Source organism: Mesocricetus auratus, unplaced genomic scaffold (genome assembly GCF_017639785.1).
Source record: "Mesocricetus auratus isolate SY011 unplaced genomic scaffold, BCM_Maur_2.0 Super-Scaffold_6730, whole genome shotgun sequence".
Lineage (NCBI taxonomy): Eukaryota > Metazoa > Chordata > Mammalia > Rodentia > Cricetidae > Mesocricetus > Mesocricetus auratus.
Window position 1 is genome coordinate 87,497,483 of NW_024429184.1, and position 19,973 is coordinate 87,517,455.

A 19,973-nucleotide genomic window follows, 5' to 3' on the forward strand; every position below is an offset into this window, starting at 1 on the left:
TAGTTGCTTTTCTCCCTCCATAGCATATTGTAATAAGGACTTTTGTCCACTTTTAGCTCTGCCAGATGATACTAGGCACAGCAAACTGATTTACAGGTACTTTCATGATTTTTTTCCCTGCAAATTCTTTTGTGTTGACAAATTCTTTGGTGGAACAGTAATGACATAAATGTCCCCATGAGAGGTCATTTGTCTGTTGCAGAAACTAAGACAGATTTCCTTTTCTGATATCCTTTGTAGCTAGAACTTGACCCCCAGGTGCTCTCACTTATGATTCTCATTCTGGTTTGCCTGTGTTTATACTGTAGACGCCTTGTTTTCCTTATAGCAGCATTGACTATCATCAATAGGTCACGGCGCCAGCAAAGCCATAACAACATGATAGTATCAGAAGCAGTGAACTAAGTTGGCTTTGTCACAAAATCTTGCCTGCATTTTATAATTGTTACTTGAATCTAGTTAATCAACTCTTAATTCTGAACTGGTTATCCCATACAGTTCTTTTTCTGCCTAAGTAAGTAAAATATCTTTACATAGAGGAAAAGTTTTATTGAATGCAGACTTTATTTTGAATTTAAGTACATTTAATGTCTTGATTTACTTTGCAAGACCTAATCCACTGGTCATAGTAGTGCCTTGAAGCCTTGTCCTTCTCCAGCTCCTTTCCCCTTTCCCTCATGTGCTCGTGTTGTGTAATTACAGGGTCCACTTCCTAACACGTGTTGCCACTTCTGGCTCATGGTGTGGCAGCAGAAGACCAGAGCAGTTGTCATGTTAAACCGAACTGTAGAGAAAGAATCGGTGAGTAGTAGTTAATACTATGGCTTAGTATGCTGTATGTGATCACTAGTTTATACATTTTTCATTTTGGAAGAGGATACTTATTCACTACTTTTGGACCTTTGGTGGCTAAAAGGTAATGGCCAGGATATTTCTCTGTAGACCAGGCTGGCCTAGAACTCACAGAGAGCCTCCTGCCTCTGCCTCCTGAGTGCTGGGATTAAAGGTGTCACTAACACCTGGGTGTACTATATGTCTTATTCTATTCCATTAGGACATTTTCTGTAATTCTAGGGGATTTGTTGAATTGTTACCTGTCTTGTTTCCCCACTCTCCCCTTTCTTCCAGCTCTTCTCCTTTTAGCCCTTTCTTTTGTATTCCAAGACAGTCCCACTTCCAGTTTCTTGTCTGTCTCCTAGATTTTCTATACATAGGTAAATTATAGAAAATACCCTATCTTTCTGAGGTTTTCATATTTCACTTGATATGTCTATCTCAGTTGCATACATATTTCTGCAAATGATATCAGTATGCTCCTTTTGGTTGAAACTTTTCATTCTGTAAATATACCCTATTTTCTTCATCCATTCTGTGGACACCTGAGTTGTTTTCATAGCCTAGCTTTTGTGGCATGGTAAATGTTAATAAAGTATAGATCTCTCTGTGATATGTTGACTTGGAGTTTTGTAGGTAGATACTCAGAAGTGTTACAGCTGAGCCATATTGTAGCTCTCTTCTTAGTTTTTTTTCTCTCTCTCTGTGTGTGTGTGTGTGTGTGTGTGTGTGTGTGTGTGTGTGTGTGTGTGTGTGTGTATGTGTGTGTTGTGGAACCTCTCTACTGGTTTCCATAGTGGCTGGAGTAGTTTACGTTCTCATCAGCAGTGTGTACCAGCTCCCTTCTCTCCACATCCTTGCCAGCAGTTTTTGTTTGTTTGTTTGTTGGTGGTGGTGTTACTGTTGTTTTTTATTTTGTGTAGCCCTGGCTGTCTTAACACTCTGTGTAGACCAGGCTGACATCACAGAGATCCACCTGCCTCTGCCTCCTGAGTGCTGGAATTTAAGGTGTATTACTATATTCAACAGTTACTTCTTTTGTTAATGACTGTCATCCTGCCTAGAGTGAAATGGCGATTTTAGTGCAATTTTAATTTGCATTTCTCTGATGGCTAGTAAGGTTGAACATTTTTTCATGTATATAATGGCCTTTGTGTCTCCTCCTGTCTACTTATTTCATTAACTGATAATTGATGGGGTTGGGGTTTTTTGAGTTCTTTGTATAGTCTAGATATTAGTCCTCTGTCAGATAAAATGGGTAGCAAAGATTTTCTATTCTGTATGCTTTGTTCACCTATTTGATTTTCTGTGCAAAAATGTCTTAATTTCATGAGGTTTCTTTTGTCTGTCATTTGCTGACATTATTTCCTATGTGAGAAGGGTTCTGTTCAGAAAATCATTGCCTAGGTCTTTGTGTTGTGTGTGTGCATGTTTACTAGGGAGTGCAGAGTTTATTCTCCATTGCTTTCTGCTTTGAGACCAGGCTTCTCACCAAACTTATAGGCCCTTGTTTCCATTGGACTGGCTGGGAGCCTCGAGATCTGTCTGCCTCTGTCTACTCACCCACTCACCTTCCAGTGATGCCTGCAACTCATCATCACCTGGCTAAAGCTCTGTTGACCTTTTCTGGGTTTCCTTCTTCCTTCCTTCCTTCCCTCCCTCCTTCCCTCCCCCTTCCCCCTGCCTCCCTGCCTCCCTGCCTCCCTGCCTGCCTCCTGCCTGCCTCCCTGCCTGCCTCCCTCCCTCCCTCCTTCCCTCCCCCTTCCCCCCTGCCTCCCTGCCTCCCTGCCTCCCTGCCTGCCTCCCTGCCTGCCTCCCTGCCTCCCTCCCTGCCTCCCTGCCTCCCTGCCTGCCTCCCTGCCTGCCTCCCTCCCTCCCTCCTTCCCTCCCCCTTCCCCCTGCCTCCCTGCCTCCCTGCCTCCCTGCCTCCCTGCCTGCCTCCCTGCCTCCCTGCCTCCCTGCCTCCCTGCCTCCCTGCCTCCCTCCCCCTTCCCCCTTCCCCCTTTCTTTTGTGTTTTTGAGACAGGGTTTCTCTGTGCAGCTCTGTGGAGCCTGTCCTCGAACTCTCTCTGTAGACCAGGCTGACCTCAAACTCAAAGTGATCCACCTGCCTCTGCCTGCCAACCGCTGGGATTACAGACATGCGCCACCATGCCCAGCCTGGGTTCCCTTTCTATTGGAATAATCTGTGTTTCTTTCTGTGACAGTACCGTGCCTTTTTTGGTATTATGGCTCTGGTATATCTTGAAATCATGTATTGAGGGTTTTTTGTTTTGTTTTGTTTTTCAGAATTGGATGCCCCCTAACCCTTAGTAGCTTTAGAACTTTCATAAGAGGCTTGTTTTAGTTTTTGTTTGTGGAGATTTTTTTGTTTCTGTTTTTCAAGACAGGGTTTCTCTGTAGTCCTGACTGTCCTGGAATTTGTTTTGTAGACCAGATTGGCTAGGGTTAAAGGTGTGCACCACCATCATCGGGATAAGAGGTTTAAGATTTTTTTTTTTATATTTTTAAAATAGCACTGGAATTCTGATGGCGATTGCACCGGATCTGTAGATTGCTTTGACTAGTATAGCCTCTTTTGCAATATTAACCAGCTGACATACTTTCCTTCCTTTGCTCTTTCTGATTGCCAGTATTAGGGGGTGAGCCTCAGCTTCCTGCCTGCTAAGGAAGGATTTTTCTTACTGAGCCACAGCTCCTGCCTTCACAGTATGCTTCTAATCTGTGAGCAGGGAAAGTCTTTCCATCTTCTACTCCCTTCAGTTTTTTTTTTCTTTAATGTTGTAGCTTTTATTGCAGAGATCTCTTTTTACCTAGGTTTATTGCAAGGTTTTTTTTTAAGCTATCAGAGTGAGATTATTTTTCTGATTATTTGTAAATGTGTTCACATTTTTTTTAAACAAAAATTCAGTCTTCAATTTTACCAATAAAGACTTGTGAGCCAGATGCTGGAGTGAAAGCCTGCTAGTTCAGAGAGGCAGAGAAAGCACCCAGTTGGCCTTTCTCTTCAGACAACATCCTGGAAAAACTTCGCTTCTCCCATCATCTCAAACAGAAAACTACAACTGAATGTCCCTCCCTTCTACTTCCTGTGCATCTCTATCCGTCTTCCCCACTCCCTTTTACTCCGTTTTTTTCTTTTTCATTTCCTGTCAACTAATTTTGCTTGCTGGATCTCTTGACTTTGGTTAACTTTATTTAATCCTGTTTACAGTAAGTAGAAAGTTCTTGGATTAAAGGTTTATGCTAGGGTTGAACCACACTACAACTAGAAACAGGTTATTGCAGCAAATAACATAATCCCGGGGTTCACAGTGTGATCAAATATCCTCGAACATGTTTTTTGTTGATATATAGGAAGACCAATGCTTTTGTATGTTAATTTTGTATTCTGACACTTGTAAAAAGTGTTCATCAAATCTAAGAATTTTATGATTCAGTCTTTAGGATCTTTTCTATGTAGGATTATTTTATCATTATATAAGGATGCATAGGCTTCTTCCTTTCCTGTTGTATCCCTTTCATTTCCTTCTCTTGTTTTACTGCTCTAGTTAAAACTGGGCGGTGGTGACTCATGCTTTAATCCCAGCACTTGAGAGGCAGAGACAGGGGGATCCCTGTGAGTTCGAGGGTAACCTGGTCTATGAAGTGAGTTCCAGGATACCCAGGACTATTGAAACCTTATCTTGAAAAACGAACAGACAGACAAGTAAATGAACAAAACCCATAAATCCAAGTTCAAGTACCATACTGAATAAGAGTAAAGAAAGATGAAAACCTCTGTCCTGTTCCTGATTGTAGCAAACATGTTTTGAATTTTTCTCCATTTGGTGTGATTAGCTATAGGTTTGCCATATATAGCCTTTATTATGTTAAAATATGTTCTTTTTATTCCTAGTCTCTTTAGGACTTTTATCATGAAGGGATGTCTTTTCAACATCATGTGGTTTCTGTCCTTGACTCAATTTATGTGGTGGAGTATGATTATTGATTTGCATATGTTGAACCATCCCTGCATCTCTGGAATGAAGCCAACTTGATCATGGTGAATGATCTCTTTTCTGTGTTCTTGAATTCAGTTTGCAAGTGTTATTATTGAGAATTTTCTAGTTATGTTCACCAGAGACAGTGGTCTGTCATTTTATTTGTGTGTTCTGTCTTTGTTCAGCATTACTATTAGAGTAATGATTGTTTCATAAAGTGAATTTGCAGGCATTTGTTTCACTGATTCTTTATATTGTTTCTTCAGTTTTCATTTCATTTGTTTCTGCCCTGATCTTAATTCTTACCGTCTACTACTTTCAGGCTTGGCTTGTTTTTGTTTTTCCAAAGCCTCAGCCATATCATTATTTATTTGAGATATTTCTGATGTATTCATTTACTTATTGTTATGTTAGGTACTTACAGCTATAAACTTCCCTCAAAGACTGCTTTCATTGTATTCCTCAGGGTTTGTAATTTTGTGTTTTAATTTCTCATGTAATTCTATACATTTTTTGTTTACTTTGATTTCTTCATTGACCCATTTCTCATTCAATTGTGTGTTTTCTTTTTTGTTTGTTTCTTTTTGATTTTTTCAATCTATAAATCTTTGTATGTATTCTAGTTTTTCTTGTTGCTTTGTAGTTTTATTCCATTGAGGTCAAGTGGAGTATAAGCTATTCAGTTTTCCTTAAGACTTACTTTCTATAAGAGTGTTGTGTGAGCTGGGCGTTGGTTGCACACACCTTTAATCCCAGCACTCGGGAGGCAGAGGCAGGTGGATCTCTGTGAGTTTGAGACCAGCCTGGTCTTGAGTTCCAGGACAGGGTCCAAAACAATAAATACAGAGAAACCCTGTCTCGAAAAACCAAAAAAAAAAAAAAGAGAGAGAGAGTCTTGTGTGAATTTTCCTGTGAGGCAAGCATCTGCTCACTCCACATAGGGCATCAGTGATAAAAACAGATAGTTGTACTCAAGTATAGTTTGGCAGGCTAGTGAACAGCACTGTTTACAATAGCATAGGTGTGAGGTTAGTTTTGGAAACATTGTTGATTTTTAAGTGACCCCATTACAAATAAAATAAAATAAAATAAAAATCTCTCTGAAAGCTGTCCATGGTGGTGCATAACTTTGATCCCAGTACTCAAGAGGCAGACAGGATCCCTAAGTTAGAGACCTAACTGGTGTACATCATGAGTTTCAGGGCAACAGAGCTACATAGTGAGACCATGTCTCAAAAAACAAAAAAGAAAAACATCTCTTTTTCTCCCAGCCACTGTTAACTGTCTATAAATAAACCCTTAGAGAGAAGAGCCTTTGCAAGGTCCTCATCCATGATGGAGTGTTAAAGGGCTCAATCTAGTACAGATCTCCCATGGGTAATCACAGCTGCTGAAGTTCTAAGATCCTAGAGGATCTCATTTAAAGAAAGTTTCTTGGGCTGCTGCTAAGAACATGTAATCTGTGATGTTTGCAGAGTGTTCTCTAAGCGTCTTTTAGGCCCATTTGGTGTATGATATGTAACTCTGATCAGTTTTTGTCAGGATGGTCTGTCTGTGGTGAGAGATTGTCTCATTGAACCTGGAGCTCACAAATGGGCTGTACTGACTGACCAGTGTTCCCCAGGATTCACTTGCTTCCCCACATCTGTGTGCTCACCTTTATTCTGTGGTGGTGGGATCCAGTCTCAGCTTCTGATGTTTATGCAGTGACCACATTACCCTCAGTCCCCACCCCTCTGATTTCTTTCCTCTGATTAAATGACATTACTGTGGGACTAGTAAGTTTTGGAGATATCATACTGCCTTGACTTTTCATGTTTCCCTTGTTTCTCTTTTGCACATGTGTATCTAAGGTGAAGTTGTTTGTTATTATTTTTTGTTTAGTCAGTTTTTTAAATCTTTTTCTGTGGTAATGTTTGCCGTGTTGAAGAGGAACTAGGTTGTAGTAGGGTGAAGGTGTTGTTTTATCTTCTGGGCTATTGAACACCAGGTGTTGAACACTAGATTCAATACCCAATGATCACTTCAAAAAGTAATAGTGCCCGTATAAACAATCACTATGTAAGAGTAAACTCACTGCTCACATATAGAAATAATCAATTAGCAATCACCACATGAACTCCAGCTGTTTTAGAAATTAAGGGATTCCTTTTAGAATGGTCATGTGCTGAGATACTATTACTATGAGTATGATAAAAAAGAAAAATATCAAAGTGACACTAGGTTAGTATTAGATTGATAAAGAAAATCTAGAGGAAAGGGGGAGTGAATCGTAGTAGGTGGGAGAAAACAGGGACAAGTAGAAGGGTAAGACAGTTTTGCTTGGAGTGAAAAGGGAGAGGTAAAGAAATAGTATCCAGGGCGCAGGAGTTAAGAGCAAATACTGTCCTTGCAGAGAACCCTAGCTCCCAACACCCATGTTGGACAATCAAAGCCATATGTAACTATCTCCAGGCGTTTCAGTGCCCTCTTCTGAACTCACCAGATATCTGTATTCACATACATGTACATACTCACAGACAAACACTTTAAAGTAAATATTGCCTTTTAAAAAGAAAAAGGACCAGGTGCAGTGATCCCTGCCTTTTATCTCAGCACTCAGGAGGCAGAGGCAGGCAGATCTCTGTGAGTTCCAGGCCAGACAAGTAAGACTGTGTCTAAGAGAGAGAGAGAGGGAGGGAAGGAAAAGGATGGAGTTTCTTATCAGATAATACATAATCTTAAGAACTGGGCCAGTTAGTGGTGTAACTAAGATGTATGTGGTTTAGAATAATATTCTGTCAGACATTAGGAAGTACTGACTCTTAAGATCTCTTCCAACTTTAATATACCATGCTATTCTTACTTTTCCCTAAATTCATAGTTACTGGGATTTGGTGATAGTATATGTTTTCAATTTGTCTTGACAGAATTTCCAGTAGTGTCGACATAGCCATCTGTAGTTGTTTTCCATAGTTTCCAAATTCATTGTAAAGTTCAGTGGTTGTGACATTGTTTTGTTTGTTTGAATGTGTAGCCAATGAAATGATGTGTAAATTTTTTCCTTCTCACTTCAAAGTAGAATTCCTTTATTGATTCCCTCAGACTACCACCAGAACTTAATAAATGGTACTTGTGGATATATCTAGATGCTAAGACGGAGTTGAAGGATTCTTTTGGGGGCTGGGAATTCCTGCCTAAGTAGTAACTGTGTTCTTCATCAAAAGGCCTTTAATGTCCGCTTGTTTGTTCTAATAAGCATTTTTGTTGGTCTTTTTTTTTTTAACCTCTATTTTGGGCTTACAAGATCATTTAATTCTTTCCTTGTCTAGTTTTAGTGGAATGCTTCTACAAAAAAATAGAAAACGGGAGCCAGCAGGCAACGGTGGCTCACACCTTTGATCCCAGCACTGGGGGGGGCAGAGGCAGGTAGACCTTTGTGAGTTCAAGGCCAGCCTGGTCTACAGAGTTAGTTGCAGGACAGCCAAAACAAGCAGAGAACCCCTGTCTTGAAAAAACAAAACAAACAAAGTCCAATCCCAAATGAACAACAAAAACTAGAAAAACTTTTTACTTAGCTTTTTAAAATACACGTGGGAAACAGTTTTTAAACATGGTTTCTTCCATAGTATTCTCAACAGATGACTAATTGGAGTTTGGTTTGTTTTGTGTTATGTATATTGCTTGGGCTTTTTGGTTTTTGTTGTTTTGTTGGAGGGGGTGTTTTGTTTGTTTGCTTGTTTGTTTTGATAGGGTCTTATTAATGAAGACCTGGCTGGCCTGCAACTCTTGTCTAGACTATGGCCTTAAACTAAGAGTCATCTTCTGCCTCCCTGGTGCTGAGATTAAAACATATGTCATTATACCCAACCCTGGCTTTTGGTTTTTATAGAAGAGGAACGTTAGGAGTGGATGAATTTCTAAATTTAAAGGTTCGATTTATGTTGGATGGTGGTGCACATATTTAATCCCAGCACTTTTACAGGCAGGCGGATTTTGAGTTCCAGGACAGTCTGGTCTACAGAGTGATTTCCAGGACAGCCAGAACTACACAGAGGAACCCTGTGTTGGGGTGGGGGTGGAAGATTTGATTCATTTTATCCCTTTGCTTTATACTATACTTACTTACTGGAGATCAAATAACTCCTTAATTGGATAGCAAAATTTTTTATGTTGAGCTTTAATCTTTGTAATGTATAGTTAAGACTTTAGAGCTTGCTTTTCTCTGAAATGCCTACCAATTGCAGCTCAGGTGTTGACACCTCAGACCTCAAATAACTATTTCTCAGGAGCCTATTTCTTTTACTGGACAGTGGGTGTTTTGTTTTGTTTTGCTTTTGATACAGGGTCTCCTTATGTAGTCCTGTCTGTTTTGGAACTTGTTTGGCCTTGAACTCTCTGCAGGCATTAAAGGGGTGTGGCACTATGCCTGACACCTTGGGCAACAATTTTTCACTACAAAATAAGGACAAGTGTTGCTGTTAGCTTAATGAATACAGCTAAGGAAAATGTGTGTGTTAAAATAGATTCTGGCCAGGCTGCAGTGGGGCATGCCTTTGCTCCCAGCACTCAGGAGGCAGAGGCAGACAGATCTCTTAATTCGAGGCCAACCTAGTTTTACATAGAGAGTTCCAGGACAGCCAGGGCTACTAGACCCTGTCAGGCATATGCATTGATATTTCCAATTCAAATCTGGAAATTTAGAAGTTGATTTTACTCCTTGTGTCTTATGTTTGCTGCATTTTTCCTTTCCAGAAAATCCTGGTTCAAAAAGACATCAGAAATATACCATAAATATCCAGTATATCAGTCATCAGAATTGTGAGATGACACATTTACCTTTTCTAATATCACTGAAAACAGTCTGAATAATATTGTCATCCAGAATAATAAGTATAGTTTGACATTTTAATATATTTTCCTCATTCTCTTTGTTTTTTTTCCTTTTAGGATTAACATATATTTGGATATTTGTTTATTCTTTTTTGTTTTTTGTTTTTTTTTGTTTTTTCGAGACAGGGTTTCTCTGTATAGCTTTGGAGCCTATCCTGGCACTCGCTCTGTAGACCAGGCTGGCCTCGAACTCACAGAGATCCACCTGCCTCTGCCTCCCAAGTGCTGGGATTAAAGGCATGCGCCACCACTGCCCAGGAATTTACTTTTTATTTTTATGTGTATGATATTACTGTTTTGCCTGCTTGTATGTCTGTGTGCATGTGCATGCTTGGTACCTGAGGGCAGAAGAGGCATTCCCTTGAAACTGGAGTTACAGGTGGTTGTGAGCAGCCATGTGGGTGCTGGAAACCAAACCTGTGTCCTGTTCAAGAGCAGCAAGTGCTCTTAATCACTGAGCCATCTCTCCAGCCACCTTCTTTTTGTTGTTTTTAGTTGTATTTTATCTAGAGCATGTAACACTTCCCATATCCCTCTTAATCTAAATTCTATACACATGCTGCATACCTGTGTGAGATTGGTTCCAGAACTTGTAAGAATTGGATGTTCAGCCGGGTGGTGGGGGCGCATGCCTTTCTTTAATCCCAGCATTAAGGAGGCAGAGGCAGGAGGATCTCTCTGAGTTCGGGGACAACCTGGTCTAGAAACCGCGTCTCTTAAAAAAAAAAAAAGAATTGGATGTTCAAGAGGACCATCTGGGTGTTTTTAATATTCATTACCAGTCTTTGTTGATGTCTGTCCACCTACTCTAATACTTATTGTCAAGTCATAAGGAACTACTCATTAAATTTTTTTAGACTTAAACTTATTTCTTTGTATGTGTATGAATGTTTTGCCCAAATGTATGTGTGAGTATGACATATGTGCCTGGTACTCTGAGAGGTCAGAGAAAGGCATCAATCCCCTGGAACTGGAGTAAGGCATGGCATGAGTTACCATTCAGGTTCTGGGTATCAAACATGGGTCCTCTGCAGTAACAACAAGTGCTCCTAGCTGCTGAGCCATCTCTCTAGCCCCTTGTGGGCATTTTAATCTCTGATTTCTTACATGTCAGTGAAAGTGCATCTGGTGTTTTAGTACTTAACAGTCATTTTGGCAGGGTATAAAAAATTACTGACTTAGAGGCTGGAGCTCAATGGTTAAGAGCATTGACTGCTCTTCCAGAGGACCTGGGTTCAATTCCCAGCACACATATGGAGTCTATAACTCCAGTTCCAGGGAACCCGACACTCACACAGACATGCAGGCAAAACACCGAAGCACATAAAATTAAAACAAAATTAGTGACTCTTACGTGCTTTTCTTTGAACTAAAATACATAAGCTTCTTTTCTAGCATTATAGATTACTACCTAAATCAAATAGATGTTACTTCATTTATAAATCCAGTATTTATTTTGCCTTTATTACTCAAAAGGGTTTTCTCTCTTTTTCTTTTTCTTTTCTTCTTTTTTTTTCCCCAGACAGGGTTTCTCTGTGTAGCTTTGTAGACTAGGCTGGTCTTGAACTCACAGAGATCCACTTGCCTCTGAGGCCTCCTAAGTGCTGGGATTAAAGGCATGCACCTCTACCACCCATTTCTTTTTTTTAAACTTGTTTTATATTAGGTATATGAATGTTTTGCCAGTGTATATGTGCCATGCGTTTCCATGTTAGATCTCTGGAACTTGGTTTAGGGATGGTTGTGTACCATCTTATGGGTACTGGGAATCAAACTCGGGTTATCTGCAAGAGCAACAAGTATTTTCAACACCTGAGCCATCTCTCTAGCACCTCTCCCTTTTTCTTCAACATTTATTTTTCCAAAATATGTCTTAAGTGCTTGATCGGTTTTTGCAGGTAAATAGTTTTGACCTTTCAGTATGTAGTTTAAAATGCTTTTTTTTTTTAAAGAAAGGATTACTAAATCATAGTTATTTGTTCTGTTCCTGTTTGTTGGTGGTGTTCTTTGGGCCCTTCTAGTATGCACATGTTGGATTTTCTTTTGCATTTGTCCTGTTTTCTCCTTAATACTACTTGTTTGTTTCTTTACTGTAAAATGTCCTCCTTGCCCTCTTATGCTTTATTTGTTATACTTGCCTAACAATTCTAGGGGTGTGTGTGTGTGGGGGGGGTACTTCTGATTCTTCTGGTTAGCTGTCCTGGAACTCACTCTGTAGACCAGGTTTGCCTTGAACTCAGAGATCTGCATGCCTCTGCCTCCCAAGTATTGGGATTAAAGGCATGAACCACTAACAACTGGATTGAAAGAAAACCTCTTTGGTGCTTATTGAAGATAAGATTCTTGCATGAGCCTGATACTTTAGAAACCAAAAACAAATCTGTTAAAATGTAATTATGCTTTAAGAATAGCACACCTTAGTAGGGCATGATGGCCTGTGTCTTTAATCCCAGCATTCAGGAGGCTGAGGCTGGTGGATATCTGTGAATTCATAGCCTGGTTTACACAATGATGTCCAGGACAGCCAGTACTATATAAAGAGACCCTGTTCCAAAATAAAAAAGGAGAGTAGCACATTTTTATGAACATATTATCTGTTTATGGTTTTTTAAATTTAAAGGAAACATTTTATGGAACTACTTTACAAAATATCATTCTCATTAAAATACTTCAGATTTTCTTACCTGCAGATTCGGTACCTGCAGAAGTGTAGTGTGTATATGTGAGGTTTGTTTTTCTTTTTGTGGTTTTATAATATGTCTAAACTATTATTCTTAAATTTAGGTTAAATGTGCACAATACTGGCCAACAGATGACCGAGAGATGCTGTTTAAGGAAACAGGATTTAATGTGAAACTCTTATCTGAAGATGTGAAGTCATATTATACAGTCCATCTACTGCAGTTAGAAAATACCAATGTAAGGCATTTCTGGTTTCAGAGTTTCAGTTTTATTTGATGGTTTTAAGAATTCTTTATTACTTGGATTTGAATATTTGTAATGATATCTAGTCATAAACATGTTTAGATTGTATTTCTGTATAAAGTAACTGAAGAATTCCTAAAAACAAAGAATTACAATGTTCTGGTTAATATTAATATTTGAAGACTGAAAATTAATTATTAGAGCTGGAGAGATGCCTCAGTGTTTAAGAGTATATGGTCTTCTTGGAGAAGGCTGGAGAGATGCCTCAGTGTTTTAAGAGTATATGGTCTTCTTGGAGAAGGCTCAGGTTTAATTCCCAGGACCCATGCTGAGAGGTTTACCACTGCCTATAACTCTGGCCCTAGGGAAACCAGTGCCCTCTTGTGGCCTTCAGCCCCTGGCACATACATGATACACATAGATATATATGCAGACACCCAAACATACACATAAATACAAATAAAATTTTAAGACAAAAAATAATTATGCCACATGCTAGTGACTCTTGTCTTTAATCCCAGCACTTGGGAGGCAGAGACAGGTGGATCTCTGTGAGTTCAAGGCCAGCCTGGACTACAGAGTGAGTTTCAGGACAGCCAGCACTTCGGAGAAACCCTTTTTTGGAAAAAGGAGGAGGAGGGAGGGCAGTTACTAAAAATACAGAAAGGGATGTTGTGGGTATAGTTTGGTGGTCAAGCACTTGCTTCGTGTACTCTAGGTCCTAGATTAAGTCCTGAGAACCAAAAACTAAAACCTAAGTGGATATTGAATATAGCTGAGTTGTAAGGTGCCTTCTTGGTGTGCTTGAAGGTTTAGGGTTCAGTATCCGTCACCAAGAAAATGCAAAACATACTTCTGGATAAAGAGAGGATCACTGAAGCAAACTTGAATTCATATTCCAGTTCTGCTACTTGGTAGAGGTGTGGTTTCCTCATCTATGAGAATGAAATTGTATATTTGTAGGCTGTTGTGGAGATCAAATGAAAGCTTGGATATGTATAAAACATTTCATACCATTACTCTCAGTATGATAGCAAAGGTTAAGAAAAAGACGTATCAAAGTTGGAAGTGACCATACAGAAATGTGACTTTATTAAGTTGGAAAGAAAATGGTAAAGTAAATGTAGCATATCATCTCAGGAATATTTATCTAGATTTTTTTTTTCTCCAGAAGATTCTCTATGAATCTATCCTTGAAATCCCTATATAGCCAAAGATGGCCTTGAACTTTTGGTCTTCCTGTCTCCTTGAATGCTGTGGTTGCAGGCATGCACCACTACACCCAGTTCTGTGTGTTGCTAGGCTTTCAGCCAGGGTTTGGTATGTGACCCAGGGCTTTCTAGATATAAGGCAAGCGTTCTTTCCACTGCTGTAACCCCATCTCTAGTTTTTTTGTTTTGTTTTTGTATGTTCATAACACAGGTTTCTGCAGCAATAATTAATGTGTTTGTATAAGAAAAAATTAAGGGGCTACAGAGATTCTCAGTGGTTAGTACTGGCTGCTCTTTCAGAGGTCTTGAATTCAATTCCCAGCAACCACAAGGTGGCTCACAGTCATCTATAATGGCATCTGGTGCACTCTTCTGGCGTGCAGGTGTACATAAAGATACAGCAATCATATCTATAAAATAAATAAATCAAAAAATATATTAACAACAAGGAAAAAATTAGAGCTGACATCTCCTTGTTTTTTCACATTTTAGAGTGGTGAAACCAGAACTATATCACACTTTCATTATACCACCTGGCCAGATTTTGGAGTTCCTGAGTCACCAGCTTCATTCCTAAATTTCTTGTTTAAAGTTAGAGAGTCTGGCTCCTTGAACCCGGAGCATGGACCTGCAGTGATCCATTGCAGTGCAGGCATCGGGCGCTCTGGTACCTTCTCCCTCGTAGACACCTGTCTTGTTCTGGTAAGTGTCCATGGGACCTCATTTCAGTTTTGTGGGGTTTTTAAGTTTGGTTTGGTTTTTCCAGGCAGGGTTTCTCTGTGCAATAACCTTGGCTGTCCTGGAACTCACCTTGTAGACCAGGCTGACCTCAGACTCACAGATTAATCTGCCTCTGTCGAGTGCTGGGATTAAGGCGTGCAGCACCATGCCTGGCCAGTTTTGTTTTTGCCTTTTTTTTTATGGTTTTATAATATTAATGAAAGAAAGGTAAACTTTTTGTTTATTTTTCAAGATGGTTTCCCCGTGTTGCTCTGGCTGTCTTGGAATTCTGTAGACCTGGCTGGCCTCGAATTAAGAGGTTTGCCTTCCTCTGCCCCCCTAGTGCTGGGATTAAAGTTATGCACCACCACCATCCAATTGATAAACATTATATTATGTGTGTGTACCATGTGCACGACAGGTGCCTGAGGAGGTCAGAAAAAGTATTGGACTCCCAAAACTGGAGTTGCATGTAATTGTAAGATATTTGTGGGTGCTTGGAACAAAACCCTGGTCCTCTCCAATTGCAGCCAATTTTCTTACCCACCTCGCCCCTTAATTTGTTTTTAACTGTTTCTCCAGGCAGCAGTAAGTTCCAAATTCATATCCAGGGTTTTTTCAGGTCAAACTTGTAGAAAATCTCTAACTTCCACTATTTAACTCTAATTCCTGGCTTATATATGAGTATGTCTAAAATATTTCCACAGATTCCCTAAGAAGTTTTTCTCAGCCAGGCTTGCTTCATATCTGTCATCCAAACCCTAAGGAAGCTAAGGCAGAAAGTTTGCCTCAAGTTTGAGGAGTTGCTAAGGAGTGAGATTTTACCAAGAAAAGAAGAAGAAAATGAAGTCTCCCCTCAAAAGAGAGAGAAATGGCAAAAGGAAAAAATAAATGTTGATGTAGTAGTGAGTGCCTACCATCTCAGCATCTGAGGCCAGCAAGGGTTACCTAGTAAGATCCCACCTCAAAAAGAAATGCCAGTCTGAACTGGGGAGATGGCAAGCATGAGGACTTAAGTTTAGATTCCCAGCACACACTTAGAAGTCAGACACAGTGACACATGTTCGTAATCCCAGAAGTTGGGGAGAAGTGGAGTCAGGTGGATCCTTAGATCCCACTGACCAGCCAACTTACCTAAATCATTGAGTTCCAGGTCCAGTAAGAGATCCTGTCTCAAAAAACAAGACAAGTCCAGGTATGGTGGCATACACCTTTAATCCTATAGAAGCAGAGGAGTCTCTGAGTTCCAGACCAGCATGGTCTGCATAACAAATTCCAGAACAGCCAGAGCTACATAATAGAGACATTTGCTTCTGGCCTCCATACACACATGTACATGCATGCACCTTCACAAATACATCCATACATCATATATACATGCACAATATAATTTATAATTAAAAAAATTGAACAGCTGGGCGTTGGTGGCGCACTCCTTTAATCCCAGCACTCAGGAGGCAGAGGCAGGTGGATCTCTGTGAGTTCGAGGCCAGCCTGGTCTACAGAGCGAGTTCCAGAACAGCCTCCAAATCAATAAAGAGAAACCCTGTCTTGAAAAGCCAAAAAAACAACAACAAAAAAACAGCTGTGTGGTAGTGGCACACGCCTCTAATCCCAGAACTCAGGAGGCAGAGGCAAACAGATCTCTGGGTTCGAAGCTTGGTCTGCAGAGTGAGTTCCAGGATAGTCAGAGTTGTAACACAGAGAAATCTTATCTTGAAAAACGAGAGGGTGTGGGGAGGAGGGAAGGAGAGGGGGAGAGGATGGTTTTGGAATTGGTTGAGTCATCTAGAGACCCAGAAGCCCTTCAGCCCTGCGTGTAAGGATAATGGTTGATTGCCACCATGTGTCAAATCATTTTTTCTTTAAGAAGAACCATAGCACAGATAAGGTCTAAGCAGTCATCTTGTATTGCTTCTGTTTTCTCAACTTGGTCTTGCCTTTCTTGCAGATGGAAAAAGGAGAGGATGTTAATGTGAAACAAGTATTACTGAATATGAGAAAATATCGAATGGGACTTATTCAGACACCAGACCAGCTCAGATTCTCCTATATGGCCATAATAGAAGGTGCAAAGTACATACAAGGAGATTCAAATATACAGGTAAATCACTGTCACTAATGTCAGATAACCAGACTCCATCTATATCCTTACTTAGTTTGGTAGACCAGTTGTCTATCTATCCCAGCATTCAAGAGGCAGAGAGGTAAGTCAGTAACTGATAAAAATTATGGGTTAATTCAAGTGTAAGAGTTAGCTAGTAATAAGTCTGAGTTATCAACCAAGCATTTAAATAATGTAAGCCTCTGTGTGGTAATTTTGGAAGCTGCTGTTGGATATTTGGGACTGACTCTGGTACAGGAAACATCCATTTACATATTGGTCATGTCAGACCAAAAAAAAAAAAAAACAAACTGAACAAAGGAGATTAGATTCAGGGATTTCATTTTTCAGTGCAGCATTCTCATCTTGCTTCTCTGCGTTTGCTGGCGACTCTGACTCTGCCCTTCATCTCTTGGAATTCTCCTAGTCTGATTTTCATACATCCGTAACCCACCAAACAACCAAAACCATCCACCCTACCTCTTGAAACTGTGGGCATCAGTTTTCTAGATTGCTTCCTGTTGTCTGGTGTCTCTGGCATCTTTAGTGGATCCTGAGAAGGTTAAGATGATGGTCAAATTCTGGGGGAGCTAGCTGTTATCCAGACTCTGTGTGATGGGAAAATGTAGGGTTTAGCTGAAGTTATGACTGGGAATAGTCTATGAGGTTGGACCATCTCAGCAAGCAGCCTTGAAGCTGTTCTGAGTGTAGAACTCTGAAGAAATTGCAACAAAAGCATAACCTCTTCCCCAAGCAATACATTTTTTATTTCCATTTTGAAATTAAGACATTTAAAAAATATATAGGATGGTTTAATTTAGTAATTTCTATAATCCAATGTCTCAGTAGCTATTGTTTACTCATCAACAATCAAAATGTAAAGTCAATACAACACCATACAGGATCCAAATTCCCTGTGTAGTTCCCACTTCTATGTGGGGGTTTTTTTTTTAACATTTTCCTTTAAAGGCTTTATTTCATTATTTATAAACTGTTTACTTTTTTTTTCTGCTTATGCTTTTTTTCCTCTTTCCTTTCTTAAGCCTATGCACATTGTTAAACACAGTGAAACACTGGAACCTATTTAAAGGTTTTTTTTTTTCCGATCTGGATCTTTTAAAAGAAAATTTATTTTATGTGCATTGGTATGAGGGTGTCAGATCCCCTGGAACTGGAGCTACCATGTGGGTGCTGAGAATTGAATCAGGGTCTTCTGGAAGAGCAGCCAGTGCTCGTAACTGATGAGCCATCTCTCCAGCCCCCTCAATCTCTCTTACTAAGCATCTACAGTATTCTGTGTTAGCCAGTGTGCATCTCAGTTCAGCATATGGTGCTGGTGTATGGCACCAATGGCCGGCTCCAGCATACATGCAGGCAGTGGCTGGTAGCTGCATCTCTGTGTGTGTTGCCAAGCCTACCCAAGAACTGTGGTCACCAGGAAGCCATGCCAGGAAGCTGTCTTTGACTTTCTGTGTTTTGAACTTTTTTTTTTTTTTTTTTTTTTAGCTTTCTTGGACTTTATGTGGATATATGTGGTCAGACCTTGGGTGCCATATGTAATTGATGTTTCTCTCTCAAGCCAGCCATCTCCCAAATCATGACACGGAGAATTACAAATTACAATAGTTTGGCTGTTAGCTTAGTCTTGTTTTTAGGTAGCTCTTATAACTTAACACATTTACTTCTATTAATCTGTGTGCTGCCCCAGGCTTGTCTACCTTAGCTACATAACACCCATCCTGCTTTCCTGCTTCCTCCGTGTCTCCTCGAGTATCCACCTTCTTCCCAGCATTCTCTTCCCTGAAAATCTTGCCTGTTAGCTGTGTAGCCTTTTACTAAACCAATTCACATGCAATCTTCACAGTGTACAAAAAGATTATTCCACGCTTACTACTTCTCTTCTCTACCTAGAAACGGTGGAGAGAACTTTCTAAAGAAGATTTGTCTCCTGTTCGTGATCATTCACAAAACAAAACAATGACTGAAAAGTACAATGGAAAAAGGATAAGTTCAGAAGAGGAAAAACTAACAGAACTTTCTTCTAAGATTCAAGATAATGTGGAAGAGAACAATGAGAGGTATGTGCCATGTGGCCTACTGAGAAAGATGAGGAGTGTGAAATAATACAGACTCTTGGTTTTTACAGTTATTATGACCTTTTACTTAAGTCAAAGTGCTTGGGTGCTATTTGATGACATCAATATTGTCAAAGAGTTGTCTGTTTATGAAAATAAACCTGTACAATCTGGTCTGTGGTGACTCACACCTTTAATTCCAGCACTCTGGAGGCACAGGCAGGCAGATCTCTGTGAGTTTGAGACCAGTTTGGTCTACAGAGTGAGCTCCAGGACAGCCTGGGCTACAGCAATACCTTATTTAGGAAAACAAACAAACAAACAAGAAAACCAGAACAACACCAGAGAGATGATTCGGTGTGTAAGAGCACTTACTGCTCTTTTTAGAGGACCTAAGTTCAGTTCCCAGCACCCAAAACTGGTGACTCACAACCAAGTATTACTCCAGTTCCAGGGGATCCAATGTCCTCTAGCCTCCTTGCACATTTTGTTTTTGTTTTGTTTTTTAGAATTATTTATTTTACATTCATGAGTATTTTGGATACATGTCTACGACACCTGTGCTTGGTGCCCACAAGGGGCCAAAAGAGGGTGTCAGATCCTCTTAAACTGGAGTTAGAGACAGGTGTGAGGTACCAGTTGCGAGTTGGAAATTCAACCCCACCCATTTACAAGTGTTCTTAACCACTGACCCATCTCTCTAGCGCCAACATAAAAAAATTTTTTTTGAAAACACAGTACTGATAAATTTAAAAGCCAATTTGTGTTCAGAAGTTGCTATAATTAGGTAATTAAAATAGTGTAAGACAAAATGAGTCATATGAATGAATATTTGTAATTGCTAAGTATTTATATTAGAGCTATAATTGACAGTGTACCTAACTAGAAAAAAGCTAGGTACATTTCCTCTGTGGAATATTTTTCTCCAGAATTACATGAAACAATTGTGTGTCCACACATGAGTTCTTTTTCTGAATGGCTTTATTTTCTTTTATGTTTTTTATTATGGAAAGTGTTATGATGTTGTATTTGTTAAGATTAAGATGCTGAGGGGTTCCCAGCACTCGGGAGGCAGAGGCAGGCGGATCCCTGTGAGTTTGAGGCCAGCCTGGTCTACAAAGTGAGTTCCAGGACAGCCTCCAAAGCTACAGAGAAACCCTGTCTCGAAAAAAACCAAAAAAAAAAAAAAAAAAAAAAAAAGAGATGCTGAGGGATTCCATAAATTTAGTCAAAATTCACCTCCCTGGGA

The 19,973-nt window shown here is 39.9% G+C and overlaps 1 protein-coding gene across 4 annotated transcripts in view; it reads left to right on the plus strand.

The window, feature by feature from the left end:
- Ptpn2 (protein tyrosine phosphatase non-receptor type 2) overlaps nucleotides 1-19,973 on the plus strand; it is a 59,365-nt gene that overhangs the window by 31,398 nt on the left and 7,994 nt on the right. For 3 of the 4 annotated variants that reach the window (XM_005074634.4, XM_005074635.4, XM_013116782.3), the window contains exons 4-8: nucleotides 703-801; nucleotides 12,474-12,608; nucleotides 14,318-14,527; nucleotides 16,497-16,649; nucleotides 18,561-18,727. In XM_005074634.4, the coding sequence (XP_005074691.1) occupies nucleotides 703-801; nucleotides 12,474-12,608; nucleotides 14,318-14,527; nucleotides 16,497-16,649; nucleotides 18,561-18,727 (764 nt within the window). The remainder of the gene's footprint in view (nucleotides 1-702; nucleotides 802-12,473; nucleotides 12,609-14,317; nucleotides 14,528-16,496; nucleotides 16,650-18,560; nucleotides 18,728-19,973) is intronic. The other variant, XM_013116783.3, reaches the window with a different exon arrangement.